General features: G+C 39.4%; 1 protein-coding gene across 1 annotated transcript in view; it reads right to left on the reverse strand.

Annotated features, from left to right (window-relative positions):
* Positions 1-1,711: 1,711 nt before the first annotated feature.
* atp1a2a (ATPase Na+/K+ transporting subunit alpha 2a) overlaps positions 1,712-22,674 on the reverse strand; it is a 44,336-nt gene continuing 23,373 nt past the window's right edge. The window contains exons 11-24 of the mRNA XM_034152844.1: positions 22,206-22,340; positions 19,604-19,683; positions 17,928-18,037; positions 15,921-16,096; positions 13,376-13,512; positions 12,317-12,467; positions 11,454-11,622; positions 10,083-10,237; positions 6,986-7,109; positions 5,048-5,193; positions 4,822-4,952; positions 4,051-4,152; positions 3,718-3,809; positions 1,712-2,012 (exon numbers count right to left, since the gene is read on the reverse strand). Of these exons, the coding sequence (XP_034008735.1) occupies positions 1,984-2,012; positions 3,718-3,809; positions 4,051-4,152; positions 4,822-4,952; positions 5,048-5,193; positions 6,986-7,109; positions 10,083-10,237; positions 11,454-11,622; positions 12,317-12,467; positions 13,376-13,512; positions 15,921-16,096; positions 17,928-18,037; positions 19,604-19,683; positions 22,206-22,340 (1,737 nt within the window). The 3' untranslated portion in view covers positions 1,712-1,983. The remainder of the gene's footprint in view (positions 2,013-3,717; positions 3,810-4,050; positions 4,153-4,821; positions 4,953-5,047; positions 5,194-6,985; positions 7,110-10,082; positions 10,238-11,453; positions 11,623-12,316; positions 12,468-13,375; positions 13,513-15,920; positions 16,097-17,927; positions 18,038-19,603; positions 19,684-22,205; positions 22,341-22,674) is intronic.

Genomic DNA, 22,674 nt, shown 5'->3' on the forward strand with positions numbered 1-22,674 from the left:
TGAGTTGCAAACAGATGATTAAACAGTTATTCAAGTGTTGTGCTGCTTTTGCTATGTAATAAAGTGATTAAAAAGTAATCATAAAGATAGGCACATTAATAAACAATGATCATCAATGTGTTGGTGTTCGGATCAGGTTCAAACCCCACTGCAGTCAGCATGTCGTTGTGTCGCTGGGCAAGACACTTCACCCCAAATTGCTCCTGTGGGGATTGCCCACAGTATTGAGTATGTAAGTCGCTTTGGATAAAAGTGTCTAACAAATGACATGTAATGTAATGTAATAATAACTAGTTGAGCTTATTTATGTAGCATATTTACACAGCTAAACCTCATAAATAGATACTAAAGTGAAATAATGCAGTACAACAAAAATGAAAGCAAGACAACAACCGAATGAAATAAGATGATTAAAACTGTGACAGTACAACATTCAAGCTTAAACTTTGGTGACCAAACCTCTACCTTAAAGTCCCCAAGACAATCTTTAGATGATTACAAATTAAATGAATGATGCCAAGAGCAGCCATTGCCATAGACTTGGTTCACTAAAGCCTGGTGGTCCTATTTAATTCATCAAGTATATGTAGGATATATACCAGACAAGATTTAGGGATGGTTACATGAGAGCCAAAACACCATAATTTGTTGTCATTGCAATTTTTAATAATATTGACTTATTGCATTGTGAGCCATTCTGAACAAATGAAGCTCAGCGCAAGTTCAACCAGGAAGACCGTCTTTACTAATCCATTTACTATTTCTATGTTACTACTCGCTCTCCTCTCAATAAGTGATCGGGGGCGTCACACCCCAGCTTAACCAATCACTTCGCTCTATTCTCACAAGCCTATCATAGCGCTCCGCTAAACCTTTTAAATCTGCTCTCCCCCCTCCGACAGCTGTCATTTCAGGTGACTTCACGCAACCCTCCTCCACCCCCTTTTCACCTCCTGTCCCTCTGAATCCAGGGTCAAGCTAAGCCAATCCTCTTCAGACCGACCCCAACTATCCATTCACCACCACCAGTGTCTAGACCCCGGGGGGTTTCATCGGATCGGTTCTCCCCTCCCGAATGATACTCCCGCACAACGGGGCCTAATCGCCAAAACTCCATTACATTCATTTGTGTATTCCTGGCAATAAATATGTATTCTTACATCAAAACCGTCTCTCCTGATTGAACTAACTTAAACAAAGAGCTGGTGGAGCAAATTGGGAGTAAAATGCGCTGCTGCCATGTCCATAGTTTGTTGACTATTTTGACAGTAAAGTAAAGGGTGTCTAGTGAAGAGAAGACACAAGGACATACATAATGGATGATGCTATCAGGAAGCACAGCAGAGCCTGACTCACACTGCATATTGAAGCCGATACCAATATTCAGTCTAAAAATATAACATTGTATAACTTGATGTGTATAATTGTCACCAACATATGAGGGATTCCTTTACATTAAACACAGCGAATGTGTATCTTTTATTTGATTTATATTCTTGTTTTCTTTATATATATGTCTTGTATTTGTTTTTTACTGACATCTTTGTGTGGCCTGTTCTCATTGAGTAGCATGAACTAATACACTTAAACACAAAGGCAGATCTAGTGAATAATTAGTAAAGCATTGTAAAGTTGAAATTGACAGTCTACGTTCTCCAATTAAGGAATACTACAGTTCACACAATTAAAACAATGTCCAGGAATATTATATTGGAATACATTTTATTTGGTACATTTCACATGACGAACCACATTTGGTATTCCTCCATAGCCAAAAAGGCCATGATACATCACTTCAGTTACAGTTCATGTAAGGCACATACAGTATTAACATTGTTCTTTGGAAATGTTTTCTGAGAAACACAATCAAAAGCTTATTTTTTGTGATAATCAGATTTGTGAACTGATCCTTGCAATATTACTCATGACACACACACACACCCACACTCACATACACACAATTCAAACTGACATTGCTGAATGTTAATAATATGTCTCCTGCTCCACCCAACCTGGAAGAGAGAGAGAAAGGGAGGAATTGTCAGAGACCAAAATGACAGGCAGCAGTTTCCATAATATCCTTTTGTTTCGCTCTATTTGTATTCATGTGGTTGGCTTTATCTCTGTATATTTCCAAATGAATCCCCTTATAACACCAAGACTCTGATCAGCAGCCCGTGACACACAGATTAACAGAAATGATTAGCTGTCACGATAAATTGTATTTGTCTCTCCATGTCTCGGCCCTCATCAGCTGAAACGCTGTGGCAGTGAACAGATTTGGAGCTATTGTAGTGTGTCCATATCATGTGTATGATCTTCGCTGCGTATCTCAAGAGTCTTCATCAGCCTGCTTTAATTTCCTTTCTCATCATTCTCTTCTGAATCTGTTGCTGTTGGACAGGTGTAATCTCTTTCCTGGTGCAAATTCAACACATGTTCACTGAGTTGTCGGAGTCCATAAAGATTGCTGTCTCCATTCTCGACTTTTAACACGTTGCTAAAGGTTTTTACCTTCATGCTACAAATAGAATAACTCTGTTTTTGTAATAATCTATTATCATATTTCTTCATTGCTTCTATTAGTATAATTAGTAGTGGCTTGTGTTTTCACCACCGTCTGTTTATCAGCAAGGAAAAATAAAGTTTTCTCCATTGAATGTTGTCATGTTTATTTGCCTTGATTTTACGCTCCATTTGTCAAATTGAATTCCTGAGCAAAGTGCCAGTCAGCAGGGCATTTACATGCTATTTGGTCAGGGATCAAACCTGGAAGACAAACAGTGATCAGTGAAGTGTTGCGGAGGCTCTGAAAGCTGGAGAACCGTTCTGCATTGAGTGGCCTGATCATTTTAAGCTGCATCACTTAAAGCTGGGATTTAAAAAATGACTTTTAAAGCTAAGTTATTATTTATAATACAGGTTAAAATTACAATGACAATTTTATAATCTGACAGCTACACTATGGTATGTCAATTGCTATATTTGCACCATGTACTTTGTCCAAAAAAAAAAAAGGATCTTTATTTTACAAGGGTTTTAGTTAATTTCATAGTTCATATATATTTTTGTATTTTATTTTATTTTAGGTCAAGCACTTAGTAATTATATTTGATATACAGTATATATATCTGTTTAATACATAACAATAACAATTAAAATATACAATTATAAAAAAAAAAAAAAAATTCATAATAATTTATTTGATTTTTACTTTTGTTATAGCTGGCAACAATGTTGAAAACCCATATCTTTATCGCAACTCAAAAATATAAGCTTACATCTTTTGTGAATCATCCATCACTGCTACCAATAGTGTTTAGTCAAATTGGTACCTGTACTTTCCCTATTTATCTCAGTTCAAAACAGTCAGATGTTGTTTTTATATATTTTTTCGGACTGACATTGAACTTGATATTCGGCTGCGTGTCACTGTCCGTCAGATGCTGCTGGGATCCTTCAGGTCAGATTAACAGAGGAGAGCTGGAGCCACTTTGTCAATCAGTGTGTCCTTATAGGAGTGGACAGCCTACTCGTTAAGGATGTGTATTTTTATCGGACAGTCGGAGAGCTGACAGACATACAGAGGTCTTGATGTAAAATGGCACATGTGGTTCCTGAGATAGTTGTGTCAATCACCGAAGTTTCTTTCAGCTTATTAACAAGACAAAGAAGGTTGAAACCTTTTAATCTCAGTTTCTCTTAATAACTGCTTACCTCCGGGGCTCCTCCTCAGAATTAATTTACGGACCTCATCATAAATGAAGATGAGAAGACTGTATGGGAAGGCACAGAACCACCACATGGGCCTGATAGGAGGAGAGAAAGAGTAAAACAGGGGCAGGGAGAGATAGGGTAGCAGTGAGTCACGGGAAGAATGCAAATTGTTCAATTCATTGCAGCCATGTTTGAATATCAAGGATAACAACGTGGTGTTTAAGACGATCAGAGACTTCATTTAAAGGCTAGAGTGACAGGCTAATGGCAGACTATTAGGTCGTTAAGAGGTTATTTTTCGGTTAGGTGGAGATATGCATATGCAGAGCGTACTTCAAGGGGTACATGCGCAAGGCAATGTTCATCCCAGGGCAGTAGGAGAGGAAGGCAGCCAGAGACGTCTCGAAAAACAGACCGAAGATCAGCATCTTGTTCCTGTTGAGCAAAGAGACAGAAGAAAGGAAGGGGTTCAAATCTTCAGACATGTTACAGTCAATAGAGAGGCGCAGGAATGAGTCCTAAACCTGGGAATGAGTTAGCTTTTTAGCACTTCAGAATACCGTCATCGCCTGTTCAGTGTTGTTTTGAATGGGTTTTTTTTTGTTAGATAACTGAAAAAAGGACTGTAGGTCAACGCGAGCTTAGGAGACTTTGAGGATTTGTTATACAACATAAAATAGGTCAATAATTACCCCACTTGTAAATGTCTCATAAATCGGCAGTTGCTAACAAGTGACAAAATGAGAGTACTAAACATCTTAACCCGGAAAATGTGTCGCCTATAGCTTAGCGATGGTGACGTGAAGTCAAATGACCGTGATGTAGTTTGATTATAGCATTACGTACGTTTTTTTCCTTCTGCCGATTGCATTTACGATTAAAAAAATTATCAAAGTGATGTCAAGATATGGAGTGTGTTTGCCACCAGATCTTATCTTATTTATTTTGTCATCGGACCCTTTGCTATGCTTACTTCCTGGTGGATCTACAAAAATACGTCATTTGCTGCACCACTCATTACTGACTAAAAGTTGAATCTAATTGTCATGATTTGAAATCCTTTTACCGATCGTTCACTCCCCCCTTCCTCCCTCCGGTACTTACTTCATGCCCTGTTGAAAGAGGGAATTCCTCCGGGTCTTGCAGATGATCAGATCAGCCCATTGCACAACAACGATGCTGATGAAGAAGGAGGTGTGGCAGGTGAACTCAATGATCTTCCTCTGCTCATAGGTCTGCAGGAGGAAAACACCACATTTTGATTCAGTACTTCATGATTACGGGACATAAATAAAGGTTGTATTTGTTTATATTTGTGCTGGCTCCTTACCCACTGCTGCCCGAAGCTGTCCTCCACATCATTTACTTCGCGGTCGTCCCATCTGACGCGGATACCCACCAGCTTATTTGGAAGGAAGCCGTTCTCAGCCAAAATCACAAAGTAGGTGAAAAAACCAGCAAGAGCCTGGATCATCCCTGGAAAGCAAAATTAGGCGAAATATCATTTATATCGTTCTTATTAAGGGTTACTATTAGATTTTATAGCAACACTTTATTTTACAGGTCTGTCATTTCCTAATAATGGTCTTAAATTGTTTCTAATGTGAACAATGTGATTCAGTAGTTATAGAGAACATTGACACTTAGTTCTGGGGTTTTTCGTTGCAAATGTTTTATTGTTTTAATTAGGGTTTAGTTATTTATGTTGAGTTAAACTACATGCCTTTCAGGGAAAACTTATAATGTGCCTGTTTCTAAACTGCTGTGTACTTCATTATGTTAGCATCTTTTTGTTACCAGTTGTTTGGGATACCAATTAAACAAAACCAGGAGAAATGAAGAATTCATTGAGACATTTCTGACCTTCAGAATAAAATGTTCCCTTTATTTTATTTAGTAATTTAGTGCAATTTGAACCAATAAGTCATTCATTTATGTATATAATAAATCACAGCGACAGGATGATTGGATAATGGATTGATAAAAACCATTGTGTAAATTAAGTGCTGTTATATTACATTTTAATGGTGTATCTCATGACAGTGTAGCAGTAGAGATAATGTTACTACAGAAAAAGTGACAGGATTTAAAGATAATATGAATGGGTGTCAAAAGCTATTATAATAATACTAATGGTCTGGTATTAGGGTCACTTATTTACAGGGATTATACCACAAAATGCCAGATAAATTGACTTGGAAAGAGCACATGTTGGACACCCAGCCTCAGTCCACCTGCTGCTTGCCACTTAATATGTGTTTGACAACAGCACCGGTGATTATGTCTTCCTCCCTCTGCCCTCGACAACGTTACTATTCTCTAAGTAAATGGCTCCAGACAGCTGAGGACTGCAATAATAGCCGATGGGTGAGCTTTAATTTCATGTTGGAAAATGTGTTTTGTCAGAGTGGGCGTAACGTTTCCAATATGATGGACATCTCATTTCAAAGCTTACGTCTTCACTTAAAGCAAACCTCCACAAAAACTGTGCAAGGATTGACTGGTTATTAATCATCGTATTTATTCTGTTGCTAAATTGAAACCGGGTCAGTATTTATGTTGACAGGCATTAGCATAGTTTTCTCAGTGATAAGAAAATCTGTTGCATTTGCTTTCTGGGGATGCTGTACATCTTCCCTCTCTTCACTATGGGCTTTGAACTTTACTGTTATGTCACTGCAGATCAGATCATCAGTTCAATGTTTTATTGTCCATGCTTCAGGACTTCAAGCTGTAAAGTCAAAACTGCGGCTTGTAAATGTGATTTTATGTGACCTGCAAAAGTTTTGTCTTGAATTATTGAGCATTAATGTGAGTATCCGGCTGTTTGGAAAGCGTTCTTCATCTTGTCATCCGACAAAGCCCCGTCATATTTTGACCTATTTAAAAGCCTATAAAGTTGGGCCAGCCTTTGAGTTACACAATTCCCAAAACCATATAAATCCAGAGATAAAAAGCTGACGCTCCAACCAGTGAAACATGACCATGATTAAGTAGGAAACAGTTGCACACTCATCTCTCAATTTGCTGTAAATGTCACGACAATTAGAAGAAGATTCTGAGACTCTCTGCTCACCTCGGGATCCATTTCCCTTAAATGTGCATGCCTAAACATTTACAAAGGCAGTAAGAAAATCCAAGATAAATGTCAATGTTTTATGTTTTTCAGACCTGCTAAGTTTATTATGAACATAACTTTACTGCGGGAGGCCTGTCACAGTGACTCAGGTTTAAGAGCTGTGGTGCAGGGAGCTTATGAGCCACAAACCTATCTGTCCGTACGCCATGCTGATGAGGCGTTCATTGACCAGCTTGTCCGTCTTGGGGTTCCTCGGTTGGCGTTTCATGATGTCACTCTCAGCTGTCTCATAGGCCAATGAGATGGCTGGAACCTGAGGAGAATGGGACGACAGCACAGTTCATTGTGTGCACTTTGTACAATAAATGTTCAGGAATTTGTCTTAGTGGCAACGGTACAAAGGCATGATGACAGCTGCAGACGTGGGCTACGCTCAACATATCACCATTCATATAATTCAGCATTCAATCACTGGAGAGAAAAGATAGAAAAAAGGGCAAGGAGAGGGAAAGAATTAGCAGTGACAGTGACGGAGAGAGGGGCGGAGAGAGGAGAGAGGCTGGCTGTGAATTTCAAGGCGCTCATAAAACAGGAGGGGAGAAAGGTCCCTGTAATAAAGATCTCATATTGGCTGGTTTGACCAGGTACTGTAAGCACCAGAGCAATATGTGGGACTTAAGGCAGGATATCTCTGGATTTGAGAGGGGGACACAGCACTGTGTGGAACCAAACACATGCTCGGCGGTCGACAAATCCAGTTGGTTTTGGTGTTACCCTGCCCTGACCCACAGCTGTGGAGGGAAACTATGACAGGATGCCACCATGTTGGCATTGATTTGTGTACACCTTTGAAAGTTTGTGTAAATGCCTGTTTATTGGCAATATCCAAAACGGAAGCATTCTTAAGTGTGCCACATTCTGCTTTTGATAAACATCTTTTGCAGACATCCTTTTCCCACATGGCAGCGCTTGCTAAAAATAGTCATAGCAGACTCCAAGTGCTTCTTGTCACTGCTAAATCTCAGCAGAGCCCTGAAGCCTGTTGCCTGGAGTTGAACTAAGCTGTTAACAAGCTGTTAACAACCTCAGCGGCAGACATGGGAAATCTGTAATTTTACTTGTGTACTGTACTATAAACACTTCTCTGGTACTTTATTGAATCTTTTCTTTTTAGGTTGCTACTGTACTCTTCAAAGCAGACATCCAGCTGTTCACTCCAACATCATGCAGACATGTTGCTTTGAAGGGAAGGGTTTTTATATGCAAAACAGTTACAGGAATACGATTCTTTTTAAACTTCAATCATCACAAATATTTGAAGAGAGATCTAGCCGATAAAGAATGCGCCATCCCTGTGATCGCAAGTAAATATTTGTGAACACGAACAAATCTGTCCTGCTGAACGAAAACCAAAGAAGTGAATCTTTAAAGTCACCTGAATACAAAAAGTAGAACAATGTTAGCAAGCTTCTCCTCTTTATCTGAAACTCTCAGAGACTTCAAATGATTCTTGGCAGCTGAATACGAGGCTATTATAGTTTATGTTCCTCATAACTTATACGTTTTCTTGCTTCCGGCTCATTGAGATGTATAGAAGCAGTTTCAGCCGCATACTGTGTGGTGGCTGAGAGCAGGAAAAATTAAAGTTACAGTAATGAACACAAGTGAACAAGTCCTTTTGAATATATTCATCCTGTGCTTCCTTTCTTTTGCAATGATGGATTACGCCCCTCAGGCAAGCGGCGTGCCAGCAACTCTTTTTGTTGCTGCTGGAAGTACAATGGAGAGACTGGCATCTGGAAATGGCAGAGCAGTGAAATGTAAATGTGTATGTGAGCGGCACCCGCCCTTTGTTCTGTTCAAACAAATGGGCAGCGGCAGAAAGCCAAAAGCGAATTTCTTCCACCAACAGAAAGAACAAATTAAACCAAATGTTTTGTTCTTTTTTACCTCCAGGCACCCATATTGAACACAAGTTTGCTACTGTCACCTTTAGCTTAGTTATGGCTATGCAACATGCTAACATTAATCGTCGTTGAGAAGAATCACCAACATTAGCAAACAATTAGCTTGAGCATTCAGTGATTTTAAAGGGGACCTATCATGCAAAATGCACGTCTTTTATACATGAATATGTGTCCCCGGTGTTCCAGGGAACTCACCAAGTGTCAGAAATCACAACCCTCTCTATTTTCCTCCATACCCAAATCTCTAAAAAAGGGGCTGCAACGGATCTGATAAAAACTGATCCAGATTTGAACACTGTCCTCACTTCAGGACGGTGGCGCTACGGCTATTGGGCCAACTCCACCAATCAGGAGGAGACAGCCACGGCCATTGCCGTTCGAAAGCGCTGGAGACGCTGTAGTACATATGCCAGGCCTGTAGATGGTGCTGTTCTCACTGAATCAGCCCTTGCTAAAACAGAGCTAAAACATGTCAAATTGAGCAAAATGAGGCATGGCTAAAATGCATGATCTGTTTGGTATTTTGAAAAAAAAAAGTATAAATATGCCTTATATAGGTATGGTCCTACACTATATTATTCAAATATAGCATGATAGGTCCACTTTAAATAAAAAACAATAAGAAAGATATTCTAAAAACAAATATGTTGTCATAACCTCCTGTGTAAACTGAATTTGTAGAGAAAGGATGGCGTTTGCTTGAAAAGCTATAAAAAAGCCATTGAAACCAGCATCTAGAGGGCAGAAAAAGAGAGATGTGTTCAACATGTCTAACACATCTAGGATGTGTTTCATACATCAGACACTAAAAACCCAACACAGGCAACTCACACATCGACTGACACTGGAAGAATCACAGTATGAAGAAAACGGGACAAATTGTTAATATTCAGGAATCAAACAAGCGACAAGGATTACTAACTGACTTAGTGAGAGGGACTGTTATAACAAATGGACGAATAAGGGGCCACCGTATAGCTCAATTGGGTTTGGTCCTCAAGCGGAAAGACCATGTTTTACCCTTATTTGCCGCATGTTATCTCCTCTCTCTCCCCGTTTAAATTCTGTCACTGCAATAAAGGCACTGGTTGTCCAAACTGCAATTGTAGTTTTATTTGCAATTTGCTGCAATATCTTTTTCTTTTGTAGATTTGTAAATATACAATTCTGTTTCGACATGTTAATGTTTGAAAAACGAATGAATGTTAGGTGTTTTTTTCAGAAACCTGGTCATAAGTATTGATGGAGATGTGGAAGGAAAACTATGGTTAACATGTCTATAAGGGGTTTGAGGGACTGAGTTCCCCCCCCCCGCTCACCATGTCAGTGCCCAGGTCAATGCAGAGGATGGTGACGGTCCCCAGAGGAAGAGGAACACTCAGACAGATGAAGAGGAGGAAGGGTGAGATCTCTGGGATGTTGCTGGTCAGCGTGTATGCAATGGACTTCTTCAGGTTGTCAAAGATGAGACGACCTGCAGCGATGAGAAAGACATGAAAGAAAATGTATAGGCATAGGGATATTTGTTACATACTACCACGGTATAGTTTTAATAGTGTGTTTTTTCTGCTGCTTCATCACTTTCGAGTGAATTATCCAGACTAACTGAAATAAAAAATGACTTTTACTGCTTCGTCAGCTTATTCACATCACACTAATGCTTTTTCTCAGCCTATATTAGAAAACCCACTTTAATTAAATACATAATCTTGTGGCAAGCCTCAAGTCAAATCTAAAATGTGTCAAAGTAAGTCAAGTCCTTGAAGCCATGTCATTTCAAAAGTCTTAATAAGCTAAATGCAGGTCAAGTTTCGGGTCTGACAGGTCTCTGAGGGCTGACCATGATATCAATGACGCTGGGACGTTTTTCCTTTCTAAGACATTACAGTGTTTTTGTACAATATACAGACAAAAAGTATGCAGTTGTATATGTCTTAAGTCTTTTTTATTGTACCAGAACTAAAAACGTATTTAAAGTCTTAAGCCATAATATGTCTCAAGTATTTCCAGAAGTGATGAGGAGATGTCCCAATTGATGCTTCATTTCTGACTGCAAATCACAAATCTTAAAAACGACCTATTGTGCTTTTTGGAGTTTTCAGAGTTTCCCCCTTTACTTCCTGCTGTGTTCTATAGGTTTGAGTGCATGTAAATGGTCTGCAAAGGCTAAAATCCTTGTGTTTACTTCTGTAACATATTGACATCACTAGGTTACACTCCCGCTTCTATTGGCTAGTGCTCCAACACATTGTACGTGATGACACCTCTGAGAGGTTGACCAATCACAACAGAGCTGCCCAGCTAACCAATCAGAGCAGACTGGGCTCTGGTTTCAGACAGAGGGTGAAAAGAGGAGCTGCAGCACAGGCAGTATGAGAAAGCTTTTTGAACATTAAAGCCTGGAGACATGTCCCAGGAGAGACACTAATATGAACCTGATAATGACTATAATAGGGCCCCTTTTAGTCTACAGCTATAAAAAAATCTACCACAAAGAAAGCAATATCATATTTTCAATGTTCAGGTGACTTTACAACAATGCAGTAATCTCCAGTCTCTGCTGCTACATGACAAAGGAGCTTGCAGGCAGGATTGGTTTAATTTAAAACTTCTTAAATCCCCTTTTTTCTCTGACTCACTTTCCCTTATTCTATTCTCCCTGCGCCTCCTTGATCCCCCCCCACACTCACCCTCCTCCACCCCGGTGACGATGGAGGCGAAGTTGTCGTCCAACAGGATCATGTCAGCCGCCTGCTTGGACACATCAGAGCCTGCGATTCCCATGGCAACGCCGATGTCGGCTTTCTTCAGGGCCGGGGAGTCGTTGACGCCGTCGCCCGTCACAGCCACGATCGCCCCCTGCACCCACAAGGACCCGAGAACAAAAAGTGTTAGGAACAGGGAGATAAGAACAGTGATTTAAGCTTTACTCTCCACATTTCCCTCTCTCCCTCCCTCCCCTTTTTGTCTTAATAATGTCTTTTCAAAGCAGCTCTAGGGAGATTAAATGAAAAATGGAATTGACTTGCGATCATTCACACACAAGGAGTGTGAGAGAGTGAGTTATGGTGAATTGTAGCATGACCTCAATATAGGAAGATGTGTGCAAGTGCATATACACGACTAAAAGCTCAGCTCATGCATTATTTTTACGAGTTAACACAAATCATATACTTATACAGAGATACACACTCCACCATATTCCCCCCAAAAAGACCTCCACAGCACACACACACACACACACACACACACACACACACACACACACACACACACACACACACACAAAGAGTGACACAAACAGCAAAACAGTATTCAGCCTTAAATGGCAGAGACACAAACACACACACACACACACACACACACACACACACACCTGTATTCAACCATACCTCCACACCTCCACACTCACAGACACATTCAAGCATTCATCCACACTTTATCGCAAACACACACATGCTTACATTCAACCATATAAACACACATACTTCTATTCAGCAGTTTGTTCCACACACACACACACACACACACACACACACTGTTGTCCATTGACCTGTCTCTGGCAGCCCTCCACTATGATTAGTTTCTGCTGAGGGGAGGTGCGAGCGAACACTATCTCGGTGTGGTTCCTCAACAAGTCGTCCAGGTACTCGGGGCTCATTTCCTTCAGGTCCGAGCCGTGCACCACACAAGCCTTGGCATCCCTGGGAAACACACACACACACACACACACACACACACACACACACACACACACACACACACACACACACACACACACACACACACACACACACACACACACACACACACACACACACACACACACACACACACACACACACACACACACACACACACACACACACACACACACACACACACACACACACACACACACACACACACACACACACACACACACACACACGTCAGTAATAACAGGGGGCATTTATGCATTGACATTCTCTAGCACTTTCCTCAAGTTTCATTCTCTCACACCCACAAGAAACATTGAGTGTTTTTTCGTGTCTGACAAACAATGGCACTACAAAATTATATATTATTAAAAATGAAAATAAATATTCAAAGGATAACTTGTCGTTTAACGGGGTGTTATTTTCCTATTTCTTAGCAAAACCCAATCCTGTTGTTATACCTAACTGTTTAATCTCGTCATTCCGATTTCTCATATATTGTGACTTTAATATTCTTACTTCTCTGTAAGCATGGCATCTTCTGCATGTCTGTACTTACTGAAAATACATCCCTTCCTCTCTCCTTAGGTTACTTCTTCTCCTTTATTGCCAAGTTTAAGAAGTGACTTTTCATATTTAGTATTAGCAGGCACATGTTGTAGGCTGGCTGATTATAGTCCAAGCTAAACTAAGCTAAAAGGCTGCTTGCTCCAGTTTTATATTCATCTAACAAATATGAGAGTGGTAATAATCTCCTCATTAAACTTTCATATATATATATTAAAAAAAAAATCAAAATCTTCCTTTTAGCGCTCATATATCCTTACATCACTGACCAGAAACTCAAACTCTTAGGCGCTTGAGCACAGAGCCTAAACCTCCTCTGGCACACACACACACAGACACACACACACCTGGGGTCAACTTGGCTCAGAGGGATATTCAGCCTTGCAGCGATGTCCTCGACCGTCTCATTGCACTCGGAGATGATGCCCACACCTTTGGCGATGGCCTTGGCCGTGATTGGGTGGTCCCCAGTCACCATGATCACCTGATGGAGCACAGAAGATCCCGTAAATCACGGAGCATTATCAAGTTAAAGCCCTGTGTATCTCTCCTGTACCTTATGTGTCACAGCATACATGAGTTACAGTGCAGAGTGGGCCTTAAGGGGTTTAAGGGGTCTATAAGTCATCCAAATGTGTTGTGTAGTTACACTGGGGAAGAATGGCGCTATTAGGGGTTAAAGGTTCAAATCTGACAGTATACGCAAACTAAAATCTTGGATGGATTGTTCCTAAAGGTTTTTAAAAAGTGCGATGGGGAGAAAACACAAATGAGGGACCAAAACAGCAAAGTATGGCTATAGGCATGACTGAACTTAAATGACTGGTCTTCCTTTCCATTCCCAGATGCATAGCGTCCGTGTTAATTGATTGTGCGAGCTGCTTCTTGTCTTGAAGAAGCTTTTCTGACACATACAGTCAACGCTTTGGTAATCATTCAAATACAACAGAAATGAGAGAAGCAGGATGGACTAAAGACCTCTCTTCTCACTGTATTACACAAGTACGGAAGAGGACTTTTTTATATCCCCAAAAAACGAGTGAATTCTTGGATTAAATTCAGAGTTATGAGAGAAAAAGCTGAATTCACTATTGATATGTGTATGTAAACTGATTTCCTACTTTATTTGACTTTGAATTCATGTGCAATGTCAATATGTCATTCTAATCTAGTCTAATTCTAAAAGAAAGGAAAGGTCAGAATTTGAGGTTAAATTCAGAATTATGAGTAAAAAAATCTTCTTTTTTAAGAGTTCTGACTTTTTTCCACAGACTTCTGACTTTAATTTCAGAACTAAATGGAAAATTCACTTTTAGTCGGATGTGAAAATATGGCCCTAATCCTGTTCCATACATAAGACATTAGAACATACTGTATCAAGTATTTAATTCAACATATCAGTGGTTCCAATAAAGTTGCTATTTGAGGTTTATGGCATAACTGCATGCATTCAAACCACAGGGAATAAATCATTTTTGAATATCTCGTATATGAAGGGTGAAGAAAAATAAAGATCATATTGAGTCAATTCTTCAAATCTCCAACCCTTCACAATCTACCGCAGTACACTGACAGACTGAATGAAGGTGCAATAAAAATAGAGCGCTATATAATGAACTAAAGCCTATAGACAGACGCCGTGGACTGAACACTGCATTTCACGAAAACGTCAGCACTACATCCAATAAAAAGTTATTAAAGCAACGCGAACATGTGCTGTAGTTTCCCCATGGGCGCAGCTACGAGCAAATACACCACATTTGTTCAGATGTGTGTATGTGTGTGTCTTATTTCAGCTCCATCACACAGTACACCCATAGCACTGTCTGACATTATTTGGAAGTTATATGAAGCATGTACACACTACTGTATATCACATGGAGTAACATTGAATCACCATGCGTAAAATACCATTTCTTTTGTACAAATAAGAGTATAAATATCATTGTTTCCTGTATCCTGTGTCTGCTTAATATTAAAACTACTTATATATTAAAATACAGATGTTTTGAATGCAGTCAAATCTGGAACATTCAATTAGAGATGATACTGTAGTGCCTCAGTCTATCTAAAACTCTCAGAAAACTTTGAGATCTTAACATTTTATCAGTGAATTCATCAGTTTTCGTTACAAACCAATTAACCATTTTCTTCCCTTAAGTTACATCTTCACTCCCTTGAGGCCTCCAGTGCGTTTCTTAAGCCAATTACAGTGTGTCTTTCAAAAGCTCATTATCAAAAGAAGCCGGATAACTTCTGTACCTGAAAATAAATGTGTAAAATCCCTTTTCTGTATTTGTAGCAGCACCAAAATGATTCACTCCACTCATTATCCTTTGTTATCTCTGCTGAAGTTGTGTGACCTTGCCGCAGCTCGGCTTATTACCTTTTTGACAAAACATCTGCTCTGCGCTTATTGTCAGTCGTTTAGCATATAATGCAAATTTGTAATAGATGTACTGAATCTGCATTTTACTAAAATTAACCTTTTTTCTATCATTGAATATGGTGAGTTCATCCATCGTGGCCGGTTGCTTTTTCTTTTTCTAATACAAATGAAATGTTTTTCTGTTCTAATGATGTTGTAACTTCATTAACATCTTCCACAAACACAATCACGGGAGAGATAAGAACCAACAACACACTTTGCTCCTGTGTCTTTGGCTTATGATGTTATCAGCAGCTTTCTCTGAGCAACAGAACACCATGTTCCCAACGATTATAATCAGCCAGGACCCCTCGGAGTGATCGGCTGTCATTGGAACTGCATTTTTTTTACTTGAAAATACATTTGACGTGCAAATCCCTGCTCTAAAAAGACCGATAATTGGAACCCCACGAAAACGGCTTTTCAGGAACTACAATGAAGGTTGAGTCTGTGGAACCAATTACCTTGATACCGGCAGAGCGGCATTTACCCACTGCGTCGGGCACAGCGGCACGCGGCGGATCAATCATGGAGATGAGACCCAGGAAGCAGAGCTTCTCGGTGGGGAAGTTGGTTTCTTCGCTGTCGAAGGTGAACCCTCGAGGGAACTGGGATGAAGACAGATTCAAGTGGCAGAAGCCTGCAAGAGGAGAGGGATCAGTGAGGTGATCGTTCATAACTGACTGACATCGCACAGCATACTGCGGCTAATGAAAAAAACGAAAAAGCCTGTTGTTTTGTTGCTCTGACATCAACTGACAATTCATCTTGCACTTTAAACAGAAGCCACATTTTTTATGACTCCGTGGAGGTGTTTAAAGTCCAAAACATCCAACGAGGATGCGGTAATTTATTCTGCTGTTGCTATTAAAACAAAGAAACCTTCAGAAAAGACATCGTCCCCGCTGCAGTGATCCTTTACCTTAAAGTATGCATACAAATCATTTTTTAATTTTAGATGTAGACTTGGAGGTTGCAGGTCTGAAATACAAATGGAATCAGTTACTTTTATTAATTCATGAACCGCAGCTTGTTGAAATATGCATCCCTTGAATCCCCACAGAGCCCAGCACAATACAATGCTCAGTGTGAAAGTGGAGAAACCTTTCTTTGTCAAGAAACACCCGAGCCATCACCATCATCACCCAAGGCATAACCGGGGATTAATAATTCACATGCTTTCGTGAGTTTCACTCCAGAAATGGCGTTATTCCACATTTCACGGTTTGATAAAGTGACACCTGCTTTAAAAAGAAATGAGTATAACACATAATTATTATCCATGGCACTTCCTAAAAGGTGCCAGGTAACTTTTCTTCCTTGGTTGTCAAAAGGATGACATTTACAGAGTGTGGACGCCAAACACTTGAGAGATATTGTAAGTTGAACTTTGGGTAATTCTTTTTTTTTTTAATCAAAATGACATTTTACAATGATGTTTCATGTAGAAATATTAGAGATTGTGTGCAGAGTGTGACCTGAATTGAATCACCAGTCCATTACAAATTCATTATGCATACAATATTACAACACATTGGAAAACATTGCTGTGTACCAAAGTGAAATCCCATGTCTGTGTATTTCAATTCTGACTGCAGTGCCAAAACTATACCAAGTAAAGTAAAGTACTGTGTCTAACTCCATTGAGGAGCTTTTGGGACAAAGTGTGACAGTATGACTAAAATAGTATAACAAATTTGGGCACAGAATTAAATTCAGCACCTCCAATTTACGGTTGCCAACAAGTGAAAACGTGCTAGAAACACTTCTATTAGAAGAAATGTTCGGAACTTTCTGAAAAAATCCCCGAACTTCAACAAGTGCTCCGATCCCAGCTGTGTGCATCACTCCCGTCGTGTTTTGAAACTTCTTGCAGAGTTTTGAATTGCAGTGTTTATTTATGCAGTGCTTAAACGCTGCGCATGTTTCGTGGTGAAGTTGGCGAAGATGTTTCTTAATTTGAATGTGTTTTGGCACATTTGTTTTTTCATATTTGAAACTGCAGAGTGTTTCTCCTAACGGAAAGATTTTGGGCTGTTGTACTGTAATGTGTTAGAATCTGTCTGCCACCGTACCACTCCCACCAACAATGCCATTCATTTGCAATAACAAAAACATAAGGATAAGCCTGGAGCTATTCATTATTTTTCTCAATTTCATTCAGGACCAAAACTGTTAATGTGTTTCTCCCAATTACTTCTGTTTGAACTTTGGCCATTTATTCTGTAAATATTATTATTTATTTGAGTTTTCTGCGGCGTTTGACCTGAATTGAATTACAGTCTATTGCGATTCTGCTCAAGCCTGCAAAGCCCAAATCTTCTTTGTATACACCGATGCAATAAAAGCACTCTTGCAGTTACATGAAGCTTAACTCCCAGTTTCCAAGGAGAAAACAAAGTGTAGTCCAAGTGCTTCTCGTCACAATCTATTCTCAGGCCGATAATAATAACGTGTGTCAGGAAACATACCCAGCACTCTCTCTCCCAGTCCTCCCAGCTCCATGTAGGCACTCTGGAAAGCATCCGTCAAGTCTTCATCCAGTGGCTGCTCCTCGCCGTGGATCATGATGCTGCTGCACCTGTAAAGTATTTAGAAATAACACTTTTACTGCTTCTCCTGACATTAATGAACTCTCTGTGTGTATAGAAATGCATTAAATAACTGCTGTAAAACAACTAAACCTCAACAGTTCAGTCAATGAGGAGTTTTTTGGCTGTGTAGTGTGACATCACGACCAAACTGAAGTGTGATAGTGTGATAGCACCACGTTTGGTCCCAACATTTTTCACCTCTGATTAAACCCACAATACCTTTAGAGTGCAATACCAAAAACATGTTAATGATAGTCATGGTGTTATTCGAAATGTTTTCATTTTCATAAAAAATGACACTACTGTTGAAGAAATAACATAGCTATGTGCAATATACACTTTTTTATTTGTACGCACTATTTCTGCCACTTGTTGCTACCTCATGCTCTACTGTAGGGAAGAGAACATTTGAAAAACAATATTTGACCAAAAGTGAATTGGAAGATTAAAATAAGTATTTTTCTGAGATTAAAGTAATAATTCTTGTTGGGGAAATATTTTCCAAAGCCCATAACTTTGACCCAGTTTATCAGTTCATACTGTCCTGACTGAGCACACGCACCTGCAACCTTGGCTGCTGTGCTCTCAGTGTTTTGTCTCCCTGTTCCTGGCTGTTGGCGTCAGCTGATAGAGGTGTTATGCTTCTATCTTGATATGCACAATGTTGATTATTCTCTCTGAACTAGCTAAATACACGGGTCTGGGGTAGAGTTCTTCAGAATTGACGTGGCAAATCGACCGTGAAGTCAGAACCTCTGACTCTTTGACTTGTGGTGTGAATTCTCCGGCTGAAGCTCCTAAATAAACCCATCAGTGTTTGACATCAAAGCTCCAGCTCTCCTCGTGTCTCCTTTTGAGTCGGTGACTTCTCCTGCATTGCTACACAGAAGTTTCCCCCACAATTCTGAATATTTTTTTCAGCGATTTTCAGGAAAAAGTCAGCATTTTTTTTCTTGAACTCTGAATTAAATCTCGAAAATCTCACTTTTTCTTAGAATTCAGGCTTTTTCTCAGAATTCAAGTAAAAAAAAAAAAACCCACTTGTGGCCGTAATCCTCTTCCGTAGTTCTGAATATTTTTCTCTACTAATCTTGTTTTTGCCTTTTGTCCGCACTGTTCCCTTTGCTGTGACAATGTCAATCTCCCCAGCTGTCCAAGAGTAAATATTACATTTGATGGAGACTATTTTCACCAGTGGATTAATACACACATGGTGCTTCAGCGAGTCATTTCACAGCAGGATAGTATGTGGACTCAAATCTACACTACACATTTCATGGTGATAATGGAACATGTCGACTGATGAGAAGCGCTATATAAATTACATTTATTATTAAAAATGTATTATTATGTATTTTGTTTTTAGGCTCAAACCCAAATTTAGTCTTTTGATAGGGTTGTTAAAAATAATACAAAAAACGTGAAATATCGCCAGCCTTTTCACTACATCCCTGGGAGAGGAGGATCAAATGAAATTGAATGAAAAAGGAGCACACATTTTTTGATGCCTCACTTGGGAGACGTATAATCGATCCCCTTATTGATTGACCAACCTGTCCAAGATTCTCTCTGGCGCTCCCTTCATGACCAGAATATGACCAGAGGGATTGTCTTCTGCTTCATGGACAGAGAGCTGGGGGGAAAGGGGAGAATATAGGCAGACCGGTGAGGACATAACACTGCAGTATTCATCTTGAAACAATTTGCACCATCCAGTTTATCGCTGGTTGTTTCTTGCTCGTGGCTAAGGACAGACATGCTTCTTTGTAACGCTCAACAATGAATTTCATGGTCGTACTACCAGCAATCATTTCTCCAGTCATTTCTTTTTTCGAGTGGTTTGAGAAAAAAAAGTCTTATCGGAGCTGACTAGACTGAGTGCACATTGTGAGTCCTAGGTATTCCCCATGTTGAAGGAGCATTCATTCAAACTCTCAAATGTATTCCTGTGGTACTACACCTTGCATCGCCCCTTCCCACACACACACACACACACACACACACACACACACACACACACACACACACACACACACACACACACACACACACACACACACACACACACACACACACACACACACACACACACACACACACACACACACACACACACACACACACACACACACACACACACACACACACACTCCCCCAGGTAATTTGTATCTTAGCCACTGCATATCTAATCTCAGAAAACCAGAGCAAAATTGCTTTTTCTTTTTCTCTCAACACAAATGTTCCTGTTTTAAGTCGGGAACAGGTGCACAGAAAGCATGCAGGAAGTCCTTTGTTTGCTTCAACATCTCTGTTGGGTTATTCATATTCCCGTGCAAGTCTCCTGACAGAATCCGAGAGAGGAGAGCAGAAATATTCCCCCTGTCTTAATTGCTGCATTGCCCTTGAGCAAGTTGTTAAAGCTCTGTGTGATGACTTTTTCATGGTTCAGTATTAAGTTGTGATTTCTGATAATGTGGTGGACTCGTACAGGATGTGCTAACGCATGCAGCTGAACTTAAAGGGGCCCTATTGTGCTACTTGGGGGTTTCCCTTTCCTGAAGTGTGTTATACAGTATATGTGTTTGTGCATGTAAATGGTCTGCAAAGGCTAAAATCCCTGTGTTCCCTCCAGAGGGTTGACCAATCACAACAGAGCCGGCCAGTTAACCAATCAGAGCAGACCCTTCAGGAGTGCCTATTCTTTAGAGTACAGTTAAATAGCCAATAACTATAAAACCAACTGGAAAAAAACTGTTAATTGTATTATTGTTGTTACAATGAACAGTACTGATATAATGCTGACACTTATTTATTCATTATCTTAAATATTATTTGTTATTACTATTCTTTATTGATTTATTTATTTTTGCTGTTTATTAAATATGTTATCCGACTAATTGTATTTGCCTTTTTGTCTTCACTGTCTCTTTGCATAACAATGCAAATGTCCCTGTTGTGGGATAAATAAAGGATATTTCTTTCTCACTCAGAGCTTTAAAAACATTATAATTTTTAATTAAGAATTACTTTTTTAAGGGGAGATGAAACCAACGGGAAAAACGTGGTGTTTTTGTCTCACGCCATGAGAAATGAAGCAGATGACAGTTGCTAGTTCTGAAATTAACAACTATTGGGAATCAGATAAAGATTCTTATTCTTGAAGTGTGAAATTTAAAGTATTTTAAAGCATTTAAAGTGATTTAGTGCATCACCCACTAGGTCCTCTCACCTAACCCAAAGGTCTTTAGGCTGTGGCCAGACCAGAGGGATTTTCTGTTCGTTGAAAGGTAGCAACGAAACATCTTGTGAGCCTCCAAAAACAACCAGTTTCTAATCCCCGTGTATTTTCTCCGTCATACACATGGAAACATTACAGCAGCTCCTCTGTGGATCACAGTATTGTGCTCGCGGCGTGTTGGGCAGCTTCCAAGCCTAAATGTGTGCAACAGTATGAATGTGAAGCAGGGTGTCGCTGAAAAGGAGCATGCATGTTCAGGCTGCCTCTCTGAACATGGAATAAAAAGGTTAAAAAATTAATATGCATGATTCACTCAGAAATCCTTTCCAATACTTGGAAATGCATCTTATATTGTGAGATGAAAGAGCACTGACACTATTATATATACAGTATATTAAAAAAAATGAAAAATTAAGTTTAATAAAAACAATAAGATTTGTAAAAAAAAATGTTTAGAAATAATGTAGAAATAATAATTGGAAATAAATTGAAGGTATTTATGAATAAATACAAATGCATAAATACAAAAATAAGTTTAATAAAACATTAAGATTTGAAAAAAATTAATACAAATAATTATAAGAAATACATTTAATGTATTTATGAATAAAGGCAAATGTACAGATACATTTGAATATTTAATAAAATAAGATTTGTAACCAAAATTATAAAGAATTAATTGTGAGAAATGAATTGAACATTTTTCTTATTTTATTTAAATCTTGAATTACTAAATTAATTCTATAAAAAACATATATAGAATAATTATAAGAAATAAATTAAGTATTTTTGAGCAAATACATATCTGAAAGTTGAAATAATATTCTGTCATCCCTAGAAAAATAATGAAAGTAAATATTTGTATTTGCTAAACTGTTAGTGACGGTGAATTTGTGAACATCAGTCCCATGCCGTACCTGGTATTTGTTGGTGGAGTTGAACGGGATCTCGGCCACTTTGGTGTTTCTGGCTCTCATCTCACGAACACTCCCACAGCACAGCTCGATGCATTTGAACAGAGCGGACTCTGAAGCGTCCCCCGCTGTCTCCCTCTGGGGAAACACACACAGCCGCACATTAGCACACTCACTCACATATTCATATGAAGAAATGAGTGTTGTCAGCCTGCCTGCCAGTGTTTGTCTCGCTGCATTGGAAGGGAACTTGAACTGATTAAATCCGTACCTGAGATGACTTCTTCCTCTTCCATTATAGTGCTCATCAAAGATGCAGGAAGCTGAGCATCGTCTGCACCACCAACGCTGGGCCACGTTGTTTTTAAAGTTATGTAACAGTTTAATGTAGAAGTAATGAAAGTGCAAATCCGGGTTTTCTTCTTTTGAGTTTATGGGATGAAGAACAATTTGATTAAAGCAGCTCAATGTT

The sequence above is a fragment of the Trematomus bernacchii genome, unplaced genomic scaffold, assembly GCF_902827165.1.
Source record: "Trematomus bernacchii unplaced genomic scaffold, fTreBer1.1, whole genome shotgun sequence".
Classification (NCBI taxonomy): Eukaryota; Metazoa; Chordata; class Actinopteri; order Perciformes; family Nototheniidae; genus Trematomus; species Trematomus bernacchii.